Source organism: Scomber japonicus, chromosome 23 (genome assembly GCF_027409825.1).
Source record: "Scomber japonicus isolate fScoJap1 chromosome 23, fScoJap1.pri, whole genome shotgun sequence".
In the NCBI taxonomy this organism is placed as follows: domain Eukaryota; kingdom Metazoa; phylum Chordata; class Actinopteri; order Scombriformes; family Scombridae; genus Scomber; species Scomber japonicus.
The window spans coordinates 12,183,643-12,201,359 of NC_070600.1; the positions used below are offsets into that span (position 1 = coordinate 12,183,643).

Sequence of the window (17,717 nt, forward strand, 5' to 3'; positions counted from 1 at the left end):
CAGCCTGCCACAGGAGGAGGTGTGTCTCCCTGAGCCAAAAGTGTGTGTGCATAGAGTGTATGCTCACACTGAGGGAGAGGAGGTGGTGGAGAAAGAGAGTGGGAGAGTGTATGTAGGCATGCAAGTGAGAAACAGGGGAAGGAGTGACAGACAAGAGGGAAAGAGAATCCAGGTGCTTTTACTCATCTCACCACTGAAACAATCCCTACAAACACATACACACACAGACACACAGAGACAACTGAAGGGACCAACATCCACAACCTCTACTGAAACACAGTGAACTGATGCACGTGTGTGTGTGTGTGTCTGTGTGTTTTGCGCTCGGAGCGACAGAGGGGGATCTCTGAGGATACACGGATGAGAAAGAGGTGTGGGGGAGCCAAGGAAAAAAGGAAGCCCAAGTGCGTTTCGCCCCTGGGGGAACTCACACACACCGCAGACAGCACACACACACTCCGGCGGGCACTCGGCACTGTTTCCCTGACAACTAGAATGGGCTGCAATTTGTGCACCTTGCAGAAACGGGAGGAACACTACAAACTGCTGTATGAGATCGCACAGGTAAGTGAGACTTAAAAGGAAGAGAGGAGGTGGTTGATGGTGAGCTGTGATAAACTTAAGGACAGTAGAGGAACTGATGGGAATGATTTGATCTCTGGAATTAATTTAAATTTCTCTCCGATGAGCAGGCAAGGTAAAAGTGAGACTGAATAACAAGAGACAATGACAGTAACTAAGCAAAGACATAGAGAAAGAAAAGGAAAAACAGCAGACAGCTTGAATGGGAGAAACCAGGAGAAAAATAGGAGAGGGACATGAGAGAAATGTACAAAAAATGAGTTAATTCCAAGCAGCCAGGCAGAGAGACTGTGTGTGTGTATTTCTCTCTCCATCAAAGTGAGTGCAGCTAGTTATTTCTCCTCAGTAGCATGAGATGTGAGAACAAGTTCAGCTCTTCTTCCCGCGCTGGCTCCAGGGGGATTCATCTCATCTCCTCTGCCTGCGACTGTCTAGAAGCAATACAGTTCAAAGAACAAGCAGCAAATGTGTTCTGCTGTTTTCTGCTCTGTTGTTTGTCAGAAATGGATTCGTTTCTTTTTCCTTCTCCTGACCTGATATGACGGGATTCAGATTGCTGCTGTCACATCAAAATCTAGCCACAGCATATTTGATACCTCTTATTGTGAAATGGTTCATTTCTATTGATTTACTGAATGGTTTAAGGCAATCATGAATTATTGTAATCACTGTGTTTACACTTCTTTTAACTGACAACTACCATATATTCCTAAAAACTTGTTTATATTGTCATTATGAGCTGTAAAATGAGGTGAATGTTTAACTTTTCATATTGTACTGGGCTTGGCTGGAATGTGTTGATTAGATAGGAAAGTGTATCTCCTCATAATGTTATTCTTTCTGGATAGAAGAAAAACTGTTTTTGCATTTTAGCAGGTTGCAGCTGTTAATGTGAATTTTTAATTTAAAGCATGAAGACAGATAAACACGTATAAAGAGCCGTTACATGGCTTTTATAGTAGCGATATGTTTATGTGCTGCACTGAATGTGGGAAACACGTGCTCTGGTTTTTCTCTGTTATTGAGTTCAGTACAAGTGAATGCCTGGCCAGCAGCAGCGAAGATTCATTCATCATTTATTATCTTACACAGTTACAGACAGCAGGGAAACTGGATACTGTATAATGAGAAAGCTGAATACTTCTCGTTAGTTGTGTAATGTCAAATATCTGATCATCCAAAGTGTCCAGTCATAGATCTTTTGAGCACTGGTTGGTAGTAAGATGGGTACAATGACTGCTTGTTTTCTTCTTATGGCTTCTCTATAATGTAAAGAATACATTGCTCTAACCTTCCATTGCTGCTACATGCTGCTTTTTTCAACGCCATTCACAGTGCTGCAGTCACGAGCTCATTACACTCTCAGACTTAATGCCCCCATGCTTTAATGAGATAGTGAATGTCTGTGTCGTCTGCCTGGGTGGAGTGCAAGAAAATTAGCCATGTCAATTAAAGGAAACCCTAGGAGGCCATGGCCCTGTTGAGGTGAATTAAATTTACCAAGCAAAACAAAGGGATTTGTACAGTATGGTAAACTGTTGAGCAGTTTAAATTGATTAACTATTTAAAGGCAACCAAAACATCTGACTGACTTATGGTGATACTAAATATTGTTTTCAGGTCTAAAGGGACTGGGAAATAGAGCAAGAATTAGATTATTTAACTGGTACAACTCTCAAGGTAAATATGTAGCTGGAGCCAGCAGACGTCAGCTTAGCTTAACTTAAAGAGTGGAAACTGGGGAAATACCTAGTGTGGCTCTGTCCTACCATTTTAAAGATTACATGACATGCATATTGCTAGGTTTATGTCTTTATTTTGGTGCTGTACTGGATGATATTTGTATGACTTAAAGTTCTAAAAATGCCTTATTTAAATTATTATTATTACTGGCAACTTATATAGCCCCAAATCCAGTCTCTAGCTGTTTTAGCATGTCTGTTTAAGGACCCTGATGGTTAGCTCCTGGAAAGTGCCCCTCCGCACACTTCCACCTCCAGAGGCTATGTAAACAAACAATAGTATTGTGCTACTTCTCAAATACATGATTGAGTCTGAATCTAATCCAAAAATAAGTGGACAACACAAACAGCCCGTGAAACAACCTTAGCGTTAACCTTAGCAACCATGACTACAGAGGTTTTTGTGGGCACGCATCATCTCATCATCTCATGTCAGTTCGGTAGAGAATAACCCTAACCCTAACTTTAACATTCAGGGAACACTTTTCATACATTCATCTCAAATTTTAGAACATTGACCATGTTTAGTATGGATATTCAATATTGTATCAGTAAGTTACAGAAAATCAAAAAAGAAAGAAATCTCCTTTAAAACTCACAAACACATTGTATTAAATTATTTCTCGCACCTGTTTCTGTTTGGATTAAGCAAACAAGGCAACTTCGCTACAGAAGACCATTAATCGCTTCCTGTTTCCATCCCAGAGTAATGGTTATATTGGTTGGATGGAAAGTGGCATGTTATGTTCCTGTGGGTCATTCTAGAGATCCTCTAGTCATTCTTACTGTGGCTGCTCTATGGCATAAATGTAAATATAGGTCATTTTTTTGCCAGCTGGATTTTAGACCTATACTGTCAGTTAATTATGAGGATGTGTTGATCATAACTCATGGCATTCACATGGAGATTGGCTGGGACATCAACAACAAAAAAGATCCATATGGTTTCTTCCTATTTCCGCATCACACTGCTGGTGTCCTGGCACTATGGCAGACATCCAAGAATATTGAGTTTGTGTGTGTGTGAGCTCACCCGCTTACCATTAAATGCTCTGTGGTGTGTATGTTACAGTCAGCGAACACCTACAGTTCTCATTACCACTGCAAGAGAAAGAGAGAAAGAGAAGGAAAGACAGAAAGAAAGAGAGCTCGCCAGGCAGTAAGTGTGTCAGTGTGACTTTGTCCCGAAACTCAAGGCTGAGGGGATTCTGCAAATCCAGAGAGACTCCTCAACAATCCCTCTGTCTCTTTTTTCTTTTATCATCTTTTATCATCCCAGACTCATTTCTTCTCTTTCCTTTTTCATACTTTCTCCTTCTCTAACCTTCATTAGTCTCTCCCTCTCCCTCTGTCTTTGTCCCTCTAAGCAATCTGTTTCTCTTCTTTCTCATTCTACTTTGGCACGCATACAACACTACAGATTCTAGATGTGTTTTTGTACTGCTGTACTTCCAACAGTGCTACACAATAGGACACCACCTGCTCATTATATATGAGTGGAAAACTCAAGGATGCTGATACTGTAACACAGAGCTAAAGCTGTGCAAGAACATGGATTAAATGGCACTGGGCTGGTACTTTGGATGAACTGCCACCCTCTCATTTTCCCCTATTGGTTCGCTGTATGCTGTATTGTAACTCCCTGGCTTCCTTCTTGTTAGATCATTCCTGACAAATGTGAACACCACAGGACAGTTTAATGTTATTGACTTTTTTATCAAATAGAAGTGCAAGGCACATTCAGTTTGATTTAGGTCATTTGATAAAGTTTCTTCTTCTTTTGAAGAGCAGAGAAACAGAGTCACTCAGTGGGATCATCACTTCAGATCTTGATGCTTTGACTCTCTACAAAGGGAGGTGCCTGAGTTTGTCGACGTGAACTTTACTATCCAAAATCTTCTTAGTGAAATCTCTGTCAAACCTTCATTGGAGACTATTCATTTCAAAAGGAATGCCACAATCCACCTCAAAGTGGATTTCTTTGTGGGGGCAAACTAACTTTTTTTCAACTTTGATGAACTTTAAAGGGGACATATTATGCTTTTCCTCATTTTCAGTTATATAATGTTACATTGTCAGATATTCATATTACACGTGGCCAAAGTTACAAATAATGAAATAAGATGGGCTTATCAGGAGGGGGGACTTAAAGGGAGAGGAGCCAATACTGCCTTTTTGCGACAGAGGCTGAACTGAGGGGCTGCATAAAGGTTCAGTATAAGATAAAGTTTTTGGAGTTTTTTGAACTCAGAATATGAAAATAAAGAGCTAGAAATTAGCATTATAGCTCCCCTTTTACCCACAATTTGTGGCATTTACCAATAACAAGCTGTGTTGTTGACCTTTGAGAGAATGGAGAAACAAAGAGTCCAAAAAGTCATTGTACCTTATCATCTGTGTTGTGCCATGATAACCTCCTCTTAACTTTTTCACAAAGTTTCAAAGACTTTATGATATAAGTTTTTTTCCCTCTCCAATAAAACTCTGCTGGATGATATATACAATCTTGAGAGCAACATGGGGAATAAATGGTACAGCACAGAGGAAATAAAAGCTCTGGGAGCTATTGTTTGTCACACCTGCAAGCAGTCACTATGTCACTTTTAGAACCACATAATTTACAAGATTAATTTCACTGTGACACTTTCTGGCGTGAACAGGCCTTAAGGGTGGTCTTTTTTCCTTTTTAAAGATGTTAAATGTCTTTTTTGGATGAAACAAGGTCACTTGTACGAAACGGACTGCATCTATTTTTGAGTTCTGGTAATGTTTTTTTCCCCAAAATGGGATACATAGTATTTATGATAAACCTGTTCAGCACCTGAAGTAAATGAGCATTTCAGAGACCAATTCCAGTTTTCAGCCTGCAGCCTTGCCTCAGTGTCTCCACACACCACAGCAGCTATCTCTGTTCTCACAGCTGCACTATTCTGACAGGACTGCTGGCTGGCCGACCCCAACTGCCCAGCGGCCACTGAGAGATTTATGACTCTCGTCAGACCATTTACATTCAACATTTCATTTGTGTTTTTTTTATGTGTGTGTGTGGGTGTGTGTACGCGCATGTGTGTGAATCTCTGTGTGAACACTCACAGTCAGCCTGTGCATATGTGTGACCGCAGGGCTCCATTCTGGCTGTAGCAATTGCTGTTCCATGTATTTTGCTTGTAGCAGTGTTAAATTGTCCCACAGCCTCTGGCCCTCAGAGCCTCATAGGACACATGATTTGTCCTTTTAGCTGTACCGAAGTCAGCACTATTGTAGAAAATAATATACAGCAGTCCATATTTGTCCAACAGCCACTACCCTTTTGGGTAATCTTCCTCCTACCTGCATTCTGCTAGGTAATAAACAGTATTTGCACTCTAAAGAATCCTCAATTAATCCAAATTAAATCTAAACTGAAACATAGCGTGTTATGTTGAATGTGTGGCTTGTTAATATGCTTATCTACTCAGTAAATTAAACCCATTTCTTATTATTTGTTTTTTCCCCAATATGTATTGTCAATTGTACAAGCTGCAAGTTGTGAAGTGTAGTGTACTTAAGTAGATTTTTCATGTACTTTCATACCATACACATATTGCACAGTCAGGAATATGTAACTTTTAATTTTGTACCTCTATCACCTCATACATAAATGTGTGTATGATTGTGTGTGGGTGTGAACAAGGCCAGTCTCTGTGGTGTGGCTCTGTCCTCAGGGGACAGATGCTTTGCCACATGTCCAGCCTGTTAGACAGCATGAAGGAAACCCCTCCATCCCGCCACCACTTACAGAGTCCAGAGAGTGCCACACAGAGCAGGGGTAGCTGTGGTCTGACCCACACAGCCGTCACCTCCATATGGCCACCTCAGACCTGGACCATGACTTCATCCAGATAGGGAGGTGAGGGATATCAGTTGTATTGGTCTAAGAAGTTGGATGGAAAAATCACCAAACTGCAGTTTTCACATAACAGCAGCTAAATATTACTGTGATCCTACAGTGAGCATGCATGACAGAGAGGTATGGGACTTTAACCATGTGGGAATGGTGAGAAATATAATCTTCTGCCCCCAGATATATCCTCTGACTGATGTATTTGGGCCATAAAAATGTATGACGGATGATTGATAGGGGATGAAGGGAGGTGGTATCTGATACCTGATTCATCAACGGTGCACTTATCAGAGAAGCACAACACCAGTCTAGAACTTGTTTGTTTTTCTCTTTGTCTTTCCGATGAGATTTTGAGCTTTGCAGAAAGTATTGAATGAAGTGACCTTTCCATTTCTTCATGCATTTTTCGGCCCAACAAGTTGTCCGTGTGGGTCGGTGAGTTTGACCTTTTCACCTGTGAGTGTAATTCCACTTGACATGTCTCTCTCTTTCTATCTCTGTTGCGCTCGCTCACGCACTACCTGTGTGTAGTCTTGCTTGACAGTTTTGTATTGACTGACAGAAAACAGAATCATCTTTTTTAAATCAAAACCACTATTGTAGCACTGTAGCATCAAGACTTCTCTCAGAGATTAGTCATTTTCATTTCTAAAATGTTTAAGGGGTGCTAAATAACAAAATTATCACACTTTCAAAGCTTAGATGTGCGGAATAATGAACTTGGGTAATGATTTTTCCGCCTAAAAATGTTAATCGAGCGTTATGGAAATGAACTCTGCTGTTGAACACTGATCATCTGTTGTCTTCCATCATGGTTACAGTTGCTCGTTGGAGCACAGCATGGTGATAATACCCCATGATTTAGAGGTGCATATGGCTTCGTCACCAGCACCGTGTGTTGCGCGTCTTCTGGTCGCCGGCCAAAAATGGAAACAGGAAATGGTTGATTATTTAGCGACAGGTTAATGACAGGTTAACATGGAAAAGTGGTATTGCTGTGTATGTGCTCGTTATTAAAACAACAGAGAATGCAATGGAAATTACACAATCAGACAACTGAAACTGTGTATGCAAGTGTGTGTTCCTCTACTTAAGGGAAAGAGTTGCCATGAGAGTGACAGACAGATGATGACAGAAAGTCTGTCAGTTGGTACACTGATGTCCATGTTCAGCTGTGTCTTTCTTTGTGTGTTTATGACAGCCTGGCTGTAAGCAAACATACATACACACCACTCTCTGGCTGTGTGTGTGTGTTTGGGGAGGGTGGTCAGGGGGGAAGACAGGTCCGGCATGAGGGGGGAACAGCAACAGTCGCCGTTTCGCTCCACCAGCCAACGATCTCCCCCTGCGTTGGCTCTGATAAGCCCAGGATGAAAGCCCTTTCTGTGAGGAGAGTGACACTCCTCACCCACCCACCCCCACCCCTCTGTGTCTCCCTTCCAGACAAGGCAAAGGATGCAACAGCACACATGATGCATGCACACACAACAACATGGCAATGTTAAAAGGAAGATATGCCTATTTGCACATACTGTGTACATTCATGTACCACACAGAGGGGAGATCACACACTCGGTCCATTCATCAGCTTTACAGCATGTTTTCCTCTTTTTTTACGACTGTGTAAAAATGTTATTCAAGCTCTTAGCACCTGACAAGAGGACTTATCAGTGGCTATCAGCCTCTTGCTGATTACCATACTCACAGACTGGCCAAGTGGCCTGGACAAGATGATAGGAGGCAGGAGAGAAAGAAAGACAGAAAAATGGAAAGAGACAAGTTGATGGTTGGTGGGGGAGGGGGGTAGTTCAGTTGGATGAGAGAGAAATGGAATGGTAGAGAAGGTGTGAGACAGAAATTAATAAGAAAGTGGAGGTAGTTAAGTAGTGAAGCAACAGAAGAGAGAGAACGGGAGCAAGAAAAGATGAGGTGTGTGCCATCAATAAGTCTTTTAAATCCACCTATTCTCCTGCCCCCCTACCCCCTCCTTAACAGAAAGTCTCACCCTCCTCCCATCACTTATCAGTCGCCAGACACTGTTCCAAGTCCGTTCCATTCCACTGACCCTGTCTGTCTTTCAGCCTGTTTGTCACTGTCTGTCTATCCTGCTCATTAATACACTTTGGCGTAACCCCGCCTTTTGAGGTGCCATGGATTTTCTCTGAGCGTTGGGAAGACCCTGGAAAGAGAAAGATAGTGACAAGAAACACGGAGACAGGCTGTCATTCAATATGCACGAGTGTATATCTGTGGGAGAGAGACAGACAGACACTAATTTCGTCTAGTCTCAGTGTGTGTGCTGTCAACCAGTGACTGTTATATGGTTGAAAGCCAACCTTGTGCCAGAATAACCCAATAATACACCTTATGGCCACACGCTGCAGGCTATGTTTTGTCAGGTTAGACAGATGTTATGATCAACCATCTGGAGCTGTTATGGATATGTTGTATGCATTTACTGCTACACACTATAGCAAAAATGCAAAAATACACACAAAATATGTACAAAAATCCCCCCAGATATTTAGTTGTTTCAGGAGGGGAAATTCTAAAACACAACTTCTAAGACATAAAAGCTCCTTCACATTACCATAAAATTTCTCTCAGTCAGATCTTTGGATGAGTTCTTTGGCAGCGGAGGTGCAATTCTCATCTGAGACCAAATGTCAGTTAAGCTATAAAAAGAAAAACCTCCTTTTTCTTCGCTCTTTTTTCTCTTTGCCAAGAATTTCTCCATCATGCATAATCATCCGGGGGGAAATGAGGTTATTTGCTACAACTGCTTCTCGGAGAACGGTGGTTCTGACTTGTAACCGCAGCTTGTAATGTTAGTGGTGCTGTTTTTCTCTGACATCTGCTCTGCAGTATGTTGTCAAAGCTGAATGAGTCTGTGTACAGTACATGTCTTGATATGCCTAAATGCTTAAAATGCACATGCACTGCTGTAGTGGCACTGCCAAGTGCATTTTGAACCCACAGGGTGGATCCTGGGTCCAGGTGGTCTACAGATAGATTAGGTTACAGCAGGACGCTGGTGTTGAATTCCCACTTAACCAACTTGGGTTTAGGAGTCATTAGGCCCACTCAGAGCTTGGCTTCGAGTCCAGTTACAGATAGAATAACACTAAACCATCTGCATAGTAGGGGGGATGATTACATTTAGAGCAGGGTGTAACCATAAGCCTTGTGTTGATATGGGAAATGTCCTCAGGATGGAGAATGATCCAAACACTGTGGATGGGTCTTTGTTGTTGTTGTTGTTAGTATGAAGAAATGAATTAGATTGTCTTTTCTGTGACATAGTTCCATTAAATCTTGTTAGGTTAGCTTGTACAGACTTGAGCTTAACAATAAAGTGCTTCTACGCAGGTAAATGTAAGCATTGGTCGTTTTAAGTATTTAAATACATGGTTTTAATGTATGCTTCAGTTTTGTATCTTCTGATAGCTGTCAAAACAGGCATCGTATTTTTTCCTTGGAAACAGATCTGAAAAATCACTCTCCCCTTTCTGAATCCATTCAGCCTTGGTCTGTCATCATCATTACAACATGCTTCACGACCTTATTACGTGGAAACTCACATAAATTAGGCTTGTGACCCATTTTGAGAAACAGAGGTCTGATATAACGAGTCAATCTGTAATACGGTCTGAAAATTACAGGAATCAGACTCTAATCATCACTCAACTGATAATATATCAGTGGCAGATGTGATTAGCTATTCACTCAGTTATATTCAGACCATTCAGTTTCAGGCAGCGGAGCAAAAGTCTTGTTCAAAGCAGGTTGAATGGGTGGTAAATTGCACCACAGTGTGTTGCTCACTTAACTAACCAACCATGCTTTAGGATGAAGGTATTTTTCATTGCAGGAAGAGCTCTTCTCACCCGCTTACAGGCCTGCTTACAGTTAGTGGAGTGTGAAGTTGTTTTTCTTCTCCACCAAAGGGCAGATTGAGGAAGCCTCGTGTTATGAATAATGCTAATGGGTAAGGTGCTTCTGGTGAGCATAAACATGCATCACTTTAAAGTGAAAAAGGCAAAAGGTTTCATGGTAGGAGGGGGAAAAATGGTTAAGTTCACACTCTAGGCTTCTTAATTTTATGCAAAAAGCTGCACATAAATCTTTTATTTTCCTGCTCCCTAATAAAATGTTTTCACTTTCCAAGCTTTAGCATGTTTTGCTAATTATGCCCCTGCATTTAGAGATGGCTCTTTTTGCCTTCAACCAAATCTGTGCTCATGTGAATAACAAGGATTCAGAGAAAGACTGCATCCAGTAAGAATGTCTGTGTCTTGTTAAGATTATTTAAGATACACTTTACCCCACTGATTTATGGTGAAAGTACGGCAGGAAAACTAATTTCTCAATGATTTTAAGTCCAGCGTTCAATCCTTTTCCCTGCACACAGTTTACAGAGGTCGATTGCAACGGGCCAACGGCAATCTATGACGGTGGTTTTGAATGAAAATAATAATGCTCGGCCTGCAATGCGATTAACATCTTAACGCCCTGGTTATGAGTATACAAAGTGTTTCAAGGAATGAGAAGCTATGCTAATTTCCCACTTATGTTTTTGGTTAGCATTTACTCCATCTCAGTTAAAGTTATGTGTCTCTTTGTCTCTTGACTAGTGTTAGTCATGTGGTTTCACTTTAATAACACGGTTAAACTCATGCTAGTCTGTCTGTTTCCTTTACACAAACTGAAACTGAAAAGGTTTTGCAATACTTTTTTGAGATTTCAAATATATAGTGTAATTTAAAAAAAATAAATTAAAAAAAAGCTAAGTCACAGCTGGGCACTGTAGTTTTAAGCAAACATTTGGTGCTCCAGTGAAAATTAACAACAGCAGGATAGTGTATGCTGGATTGACTCCAACAAACTACAGAGCAAGGCAATAAACCTAAAACTGTGACTCACTGATGTGTGTTTGGAGCACAATGGAGCTGTATGACATAGAGGAATACGAAACGATATCAAGCCTCTGCTACATTTCACTGTTGGGTTTGTTGGGTTTTTTTTTTTTTTAATGGGATTTATTGGCTGCATGAAAAGTATTGTCAACGGGCCTTGTTGTTTAAGATAAATATAGTACAAGAATAAATGATATAGTTGGATGGATATTATATGTCGTTCAGTTGTCCCATATAGAGGGGTAACACGTAACCTCTTTGTGAACTCAGCAGTCTGAATGAATTATGTGGGTCTAATCGGTGACCCCCGAGAGTCTAATTCAAACTCATTGCTAGTATGTGTTGGGGGGGCTGGAGGAGGGGCCACTCTATTGTTCAGCTCAGCTCACTGGCTGTTGTTTTAATGGCAGATGAGAGATTAATGGCGATCTAATGACTGTGGGGAGGACACAGTGCAACAATAGAGTCCTGGTAACGTGCAGGCCAAGTACATTAGTCAGTCAAGACAAGTATCTGCATGGATGCCCACACACACACACATACATACAAGCATACATGTGTAAAATGTACACACAAAACATTCTGTTTATCCCGGGACACAAAAACATTGATATGTACAGATGCACGCTGAGTGAAAATTACTTCTATTGATTTGTCAGTTATGAAATTTTGCAGTCATCTGCCACCAGTGCACCCTGTCTCATCAGAAGCAAAACAAACTGAGCTAATTCTCAACCCGCCAACCCCCCAGTGTGACAAAAGAAGGCTAATTTATGCATTGGCAACATGGAGCGCAAGGAATAAGAGTGTGGCAGCGGGGTTGGATGCTCACTCGTGGATCGTGGTAATTGTGATTTGGTTGCTAGGATGTTGAGGGTAATGAATGTCTTGTTGATGCAGTTTGTCATAACCCGTGCCATCCATGGCTGCTTGAGGACACAGAGCCTATTAGTTAAACACAGACACATTGGCCCTGCCATGATGTATGAGCCCAACAGGCAGAAGGCATTAGTCATTTTATGATGAAGGAAATGAAGGAAAGTGCCAAGCTACAGTCGATGTTGAATATGATTGTGGATTAAACTAGGAAGTGTGATTCCAACCTCTTGACTTTTGCCATTTTTAGTCTCTTAATCTTAAAGCATACTATGGTACAAACTTGGACTGTTACCTCAGTGTAAATACAGTGGGAAGTTGTTTTTCCTTTAAAGTATCACTAGCATATACACTGTTTGGGTTGTCTTATGAATAAAAGAACATACCTATATTGTAATTCCAAAAAGCAGAAAACAAGAGAAATCATGTTTCATTCCAAGGCTTTATCAGTGGGAAGGATCTGTATTCATGAAGCCTAATTGAAAGGCAGCCTGCCTTGCATATGGAAGTGGTACAAAGAGCAGGAAATGAGATGGTTCTTAATGCGTTCACTGACAGATGATAACCTTTGATTTCCCCCCACTTACATCAGAAATGGCTGCTTGGAATGACAGTCACAAGTCAACAGTCTCTGATGTCTGCGTGCATGTTTCTACCGCTGGTGTTGTTACGCCAGGGTGGGGAGAGATAGACATGTGAAGAGCGAGAGGGGAGAAAACCCTTGAGACACATATAAAAAACAGATAGGTCGAAACAGAGAGATGTAGTGTCTGTTTTTAGAGTGCTTTGGAAATATTGAGTGTTTTTTTACAGACTGAATCAAACTGAAATGGGCTGACTTACAGTGACAATTACAGGCAAAAAGGTAAAAAAAAAAAAACTACCACCCAGACAGCAAGACAAAGAAAGCATTCCACAGAGAGGAGACTGAGAAATAAAAGTGGTGACAAGATCCATGAGCTATTTTAAAGGAAATAGAGGCATATGCATCCTGCCATTTTTTTGCAGTAAACATCAAGTTCACTGGTGTCCATCTCATCTGGCGTCCAAGTCCAGACACAACCAAACACATTCTTGAAAGTCACTCTAGATAATGTAGGAAATGATTTATTGTTTTAGCCCTCTGCAGGGAAATAACAGTGTATGGTCAGCTGCAGAGCATCAGAGTCAATCTTGCTGAAGGACACTTCAGCAGTGCAGATGCTTCATGATGAGGGGCTGGAATTCAGGATAATCAGTTGAAGGACAGTACACCATTGTCTTACTTCAGTAGGTATCATTGGATAGGGACGTAGGAAGTAGTGGCCTCTGCTGTTGCTACGAGACTGCAAAAAATCATTTGAAACACGCCACTTGGCTAAAAGTTCATACATTTTTAACTTTTAATGCTTCCTCTGAAGCTAAGATCTAAGAGCTAAAACTAGCCAGCTCTGTTAGAAGCATTTCCTACAGGAAACACAGTCTAATCTACTGTAGACAGAGACTGTGTGATGTAGAAGGGATTGACCTGAGCGTGCTACTTAACTTCCGTCTCGACAGCAGCTATTTAATCCATGTTTCATGTTGTCATGCAGCCTTCCTCATGCAGAACTAATTGGCTGTTTTTGTCTGTTGTGCAGGAGCCTGTGTGTGTGAAAAACTGTGAAGGACACTCATTACAACTTGCACATGCACTCGTAGGCGTGGACATAGATGCAATCACGGGTGCAGACGAGCACATAAACACAGGCAGAGAAAGCTGAACTCAATTCGATGGATGAGGGACCTAATAGGAGTGCTGAGTGGAATCTCCTTGAACCTGTTGCCATAGCTTATCATACATGCTCATAACACACACATACACACAGCCCAAGCCGCCAGCACTGCTACTAACACAAACACACATCTCCCACCTCCTCTCCCCATCTGATTTGCATTTTGGTTAACACTCTAATTGCCTCTCATTAAATACCTTGTCACTTTGATTAATTGGTGCGATACAGAAATGTAAAACAGCAGGGCATTACAATGCATAGTGAACAGTTGCTGATTGGAAAAGAAGAACATGCCTGACTAAAAATGCAAAACAGAGGTGAAATTTCACCTCTGTGCTTAAAGTTGAGTCAGGGTATTTCTACTCCTGAAGTGAATATTTTAAATTTTTAGTAAGTAAATGGCACAGTAGATAAGGAGAACTGAATTTAACAGATTGACTTATAGATTCAGATTTTTAGAATGTACTCTTTGTCCTCTCCTGTAATCTATTTCCAGATTCAAGAAGATAAATGCTAAAGTTTCCATGAACAGATCTACCCATGAAGGTAATACTTTCAGAGATTCAAGGCAGTCGGCATCAAATTGATATAATGACGGGGGTTAGTACAAATTAGCAGTGGGTCTTTCTCTCTCTGAAGTTAGCAGTTGCCTTTCTGTTACTGTGAGATGTGACTGAAACCTTTGAAACAATGCATGTTCACTTTAAATTTAGGTGTCCGCAAGCAGGCAAGCAGAGATGCCCTTGAACACTTTCACAGTTGCCTTAGCAAGGTTACTTTAAGTTTCACACTTCAAGGCCATGGTTTGTAAGAGCTCTAACTGAGAGGGATGATGCTGTAAGTAGGACCTACATGCCCAGTCAATCCTCCTTAGCTAAATATAGGTTAAAATGAATTGGATCACAGCATGACAACAGTCAATTGCTCCAGAGAGTCATCTTAGTCAGATTGAAAATTGCTGTAATTGTAGTGAATTATATATTTCAGGCAATTTTCAACTACATCTCACGTAAAACTATGGGATTTTCTATCTTCTTTGAAATGGCACGTGCTGTAATTGTACAGTAAGTGAGAGGTATTAGCAGGGTTGGGCTGTTTTCCACTTTCTGACTTTAAAATTCACTGACAAGTTTTGGTCCAAAAAAACAATTTGAAAAATGTTACAGAACTGAAACGTATAAAAGTTCTGTAACTTAAAGAGAAATTATTATTATTATTGTAATTGTGACCATTATGACATGGCCCATAGGTGTTGTCATAATTGTGAGAAGTTAGCATAACATGGGAAATGCTATCCGTGCGCCTCTGCCACCTCTGCTAAAGAGAAATGCCAGCAAAACAACTTATAGTGGGCAAAGCAATAAACTCTTGTCTCTGAGTCCAAACCAAAGTAAACAAAGATCAATTCTTGTTGCTAACTTCATAGGAAGCTATTTCCATGAAACCTTGATGGCTAACCAAAACAGCTGTCTTTAAACCCATAATTTATCATCTGCAAATAGTTTTATGACAGATATATATAATGCTAAATATTAGTTGATTGTATAGGAAGTTTAGAAAAGACAGTTTGAAAACATAGATTGGGGGCAAAAGTGTTTTATTTCATCCCCCTCCGTTCTGTTTTGCTAGTCAGCCCTGGGTTCTTGTCACAGATGCATCAATGGTATTATGGTTTTCTCATCCTGCGCCAGGCAAGGGTCAATGTGATTCAGTTGACCGAGCATGGCCCACCAGTTGCACAGTCTGCCACTCAAATTTATGAAACCATCATCTTCTTTGCCGCTGTGCACAAGGTGATATTGCATGTCAGGGACTTTTATTATTGAAATGAGACATTTATGACAGTGAGGCCTCGCCACATGAGAGCAGCCTCCTGAATCATCTCAATGCAGCTAAAAGAGGAAGAGAAATAAGATTTGGCAGATTATTGGAGCATGCCACCTGCTCTTCTACTCTCATCACAATATGCCAATTTCTATGAATGTAAAAACAATCTTACTTGTATTCAACTCAAGTTCACAAAAAGCATGATAATGGGGATCATAGAAAAATGCCAGCTGATGATGTCGAGCACCATGATTCCTCAGGGGCAAATGATGTCAGGTATTGAATAGACGGGGGGGGGGGGGGGTTCTCCTCTGCAGCTTATTGTTTCGTCGTCCATTGAAAGCCTATTCAGAGTGAGACACCGACATTATGCAGTCACACATGGTTAATGCAAACAACCGCATTGTAGTGCTGTTTTAAATCTGTTGGGAGCTGATGTAGTGTTTGAACTGTGTCTACATATGTGTGTGTGTTTGCATCCATTTGCTCACAATGACACCATATCAGTCAGATTTAGCTGTGAATTTGAGTAACCGTAACAAACACACCCGTTTACACCCACCACCACCCCCACTCACACACAAACAAACACTTGCTCTTATCTCTAGGCTTTCCTTATCGCACCTGATTGTATTCAGAAGTGGAAATAACATTTAGCCATGTTAGTGGGTAACTGATAAAACCCTGTGACACATTTAAAGGTTGACATAAGCCCTTTCTTGAGCGTATTGAAAGCCTCAGGCCTGACACTGATTGGCTTTCGCTGTGCTACTTTCAACCCCAATCTCAACACATGCAACGGCCATTTCCACATCATGATCTGCTAGTAACCCCTCATGGTCAATGATGTGTGTAATTGGTGCATCACAGGCAAACGTTGCATTAATAGCTGATAGCTGTGACCTTAAAAGGCTGTATCCAGCCATGTCAGGATATCAAAGCATATTCAAAACCACTGGACTTCAGAGCACAAGAGGAGAGAGGAGACAGCGCTGACATTGAATGATTAATTGAGGTTGTCTACCACAGTATTCAGCTCTCTAAGGACAAAGTGCCATAACCTGACATCCGTTTCACCATGATAAGTCCTCACAAATGTGTCATGTTAACATTTACAGTGACCACAAATACATACATAGAGACATAACTCTGTTTTCCTATTTTTTTCCTGAGTCAGAGATCAATTGATCTAGCATAAGTAACTGGCTATGCTATGTTATATGAATTAGGCAGTGGCAAAATCGAAACATGATGAAGACAGCTAAAGGCTCAAAGGTAACGAGCCTAGCTTACTTTAGCATAGCACAGTAGCTGTAAATACTATAGGGGAATCAGTGTGATGTGATGTGGTTAACACTTAATTACGTATTGAAATAGTTAATCATTTCAAGAGGATAAGAAAGCTAACAACATATTTTTTAAGGTAACACTAGCACTGCATTTTTTCCTCTTCCTAGTTCTTCAGTTCTTTGATATTAAAATTCATGACATTAAGGTATCATCTGTTACATAGTAGCCTCAAAACTAAGGCCCTCTTCACTCAACTTTTTTATTTTTATTGGTTGAAAAGACAAAAAATAGGTATTACGTATATATCAAGGAGTCATAACAAGAATACAAAGCAGCTGGTATCAAGCAAATGACATTTCACTAAAGGCTGTCGATCGATGACATGCACACACTGCACCGGCCACACACATAGTAGCAACACATTCAGTGCTCCCAAACTGTAGCACTTTGACCCTTGACCTTTATAAAGGAGTGTTTGGACAAGCTTTGGTTTAGGGCTATTGGGAACCATTTTTTATTGGCAATGGTAACCTTTACCTTGAGAGGTATATGAAGGCTGTGCTAGATAGTTGGTTCATTACAGTCGTCTCCATGGAATGCTTTGAACTCAGACTATTTTTAGTGTTCTCACGGAGCTTCCGTGGGTTATATCAGATGATGTAATGAGTTGATATTGTCTCTCTGTCAGCTTGGTCACGGGAGCGCAGTTGAGTGATGAGAAGGGGAACTTGTAATCAAAATGGAATTACTGTGTGATATTGATGGAATCCGTACACCTACACGTCCCTGACTGCGTCTATAGTGCACACGCACACATACTGACAGAAAGAAAGATCCATGCAATGAT

At 40.9% G+C, this 17,717-nt stretch overlaps 1 protein-coding gene across 1 annotated transcript in view; it reads left to right on the plus strand.

The window, feature by feature from the left end:
• The first annotated feature begins 495 nt into the window (after positions 1 to 495).
• The window catches only part of pdzrn4 (PDZ domain containing ring finger 4), a 33,558-nt gene continuing 16,336 nt past the window's right edge, over positions 496 to 17,717 (plus strand). The window contains exon 1 of the mRNA XM_053313775.1: positions 496 to 564. Coding sequence (XP_053169750.1) covers positions 496 to 564 — 69 coding nt within the window. The remainder of the gene's footprint in view (positions 565 to 17,717) is intronic.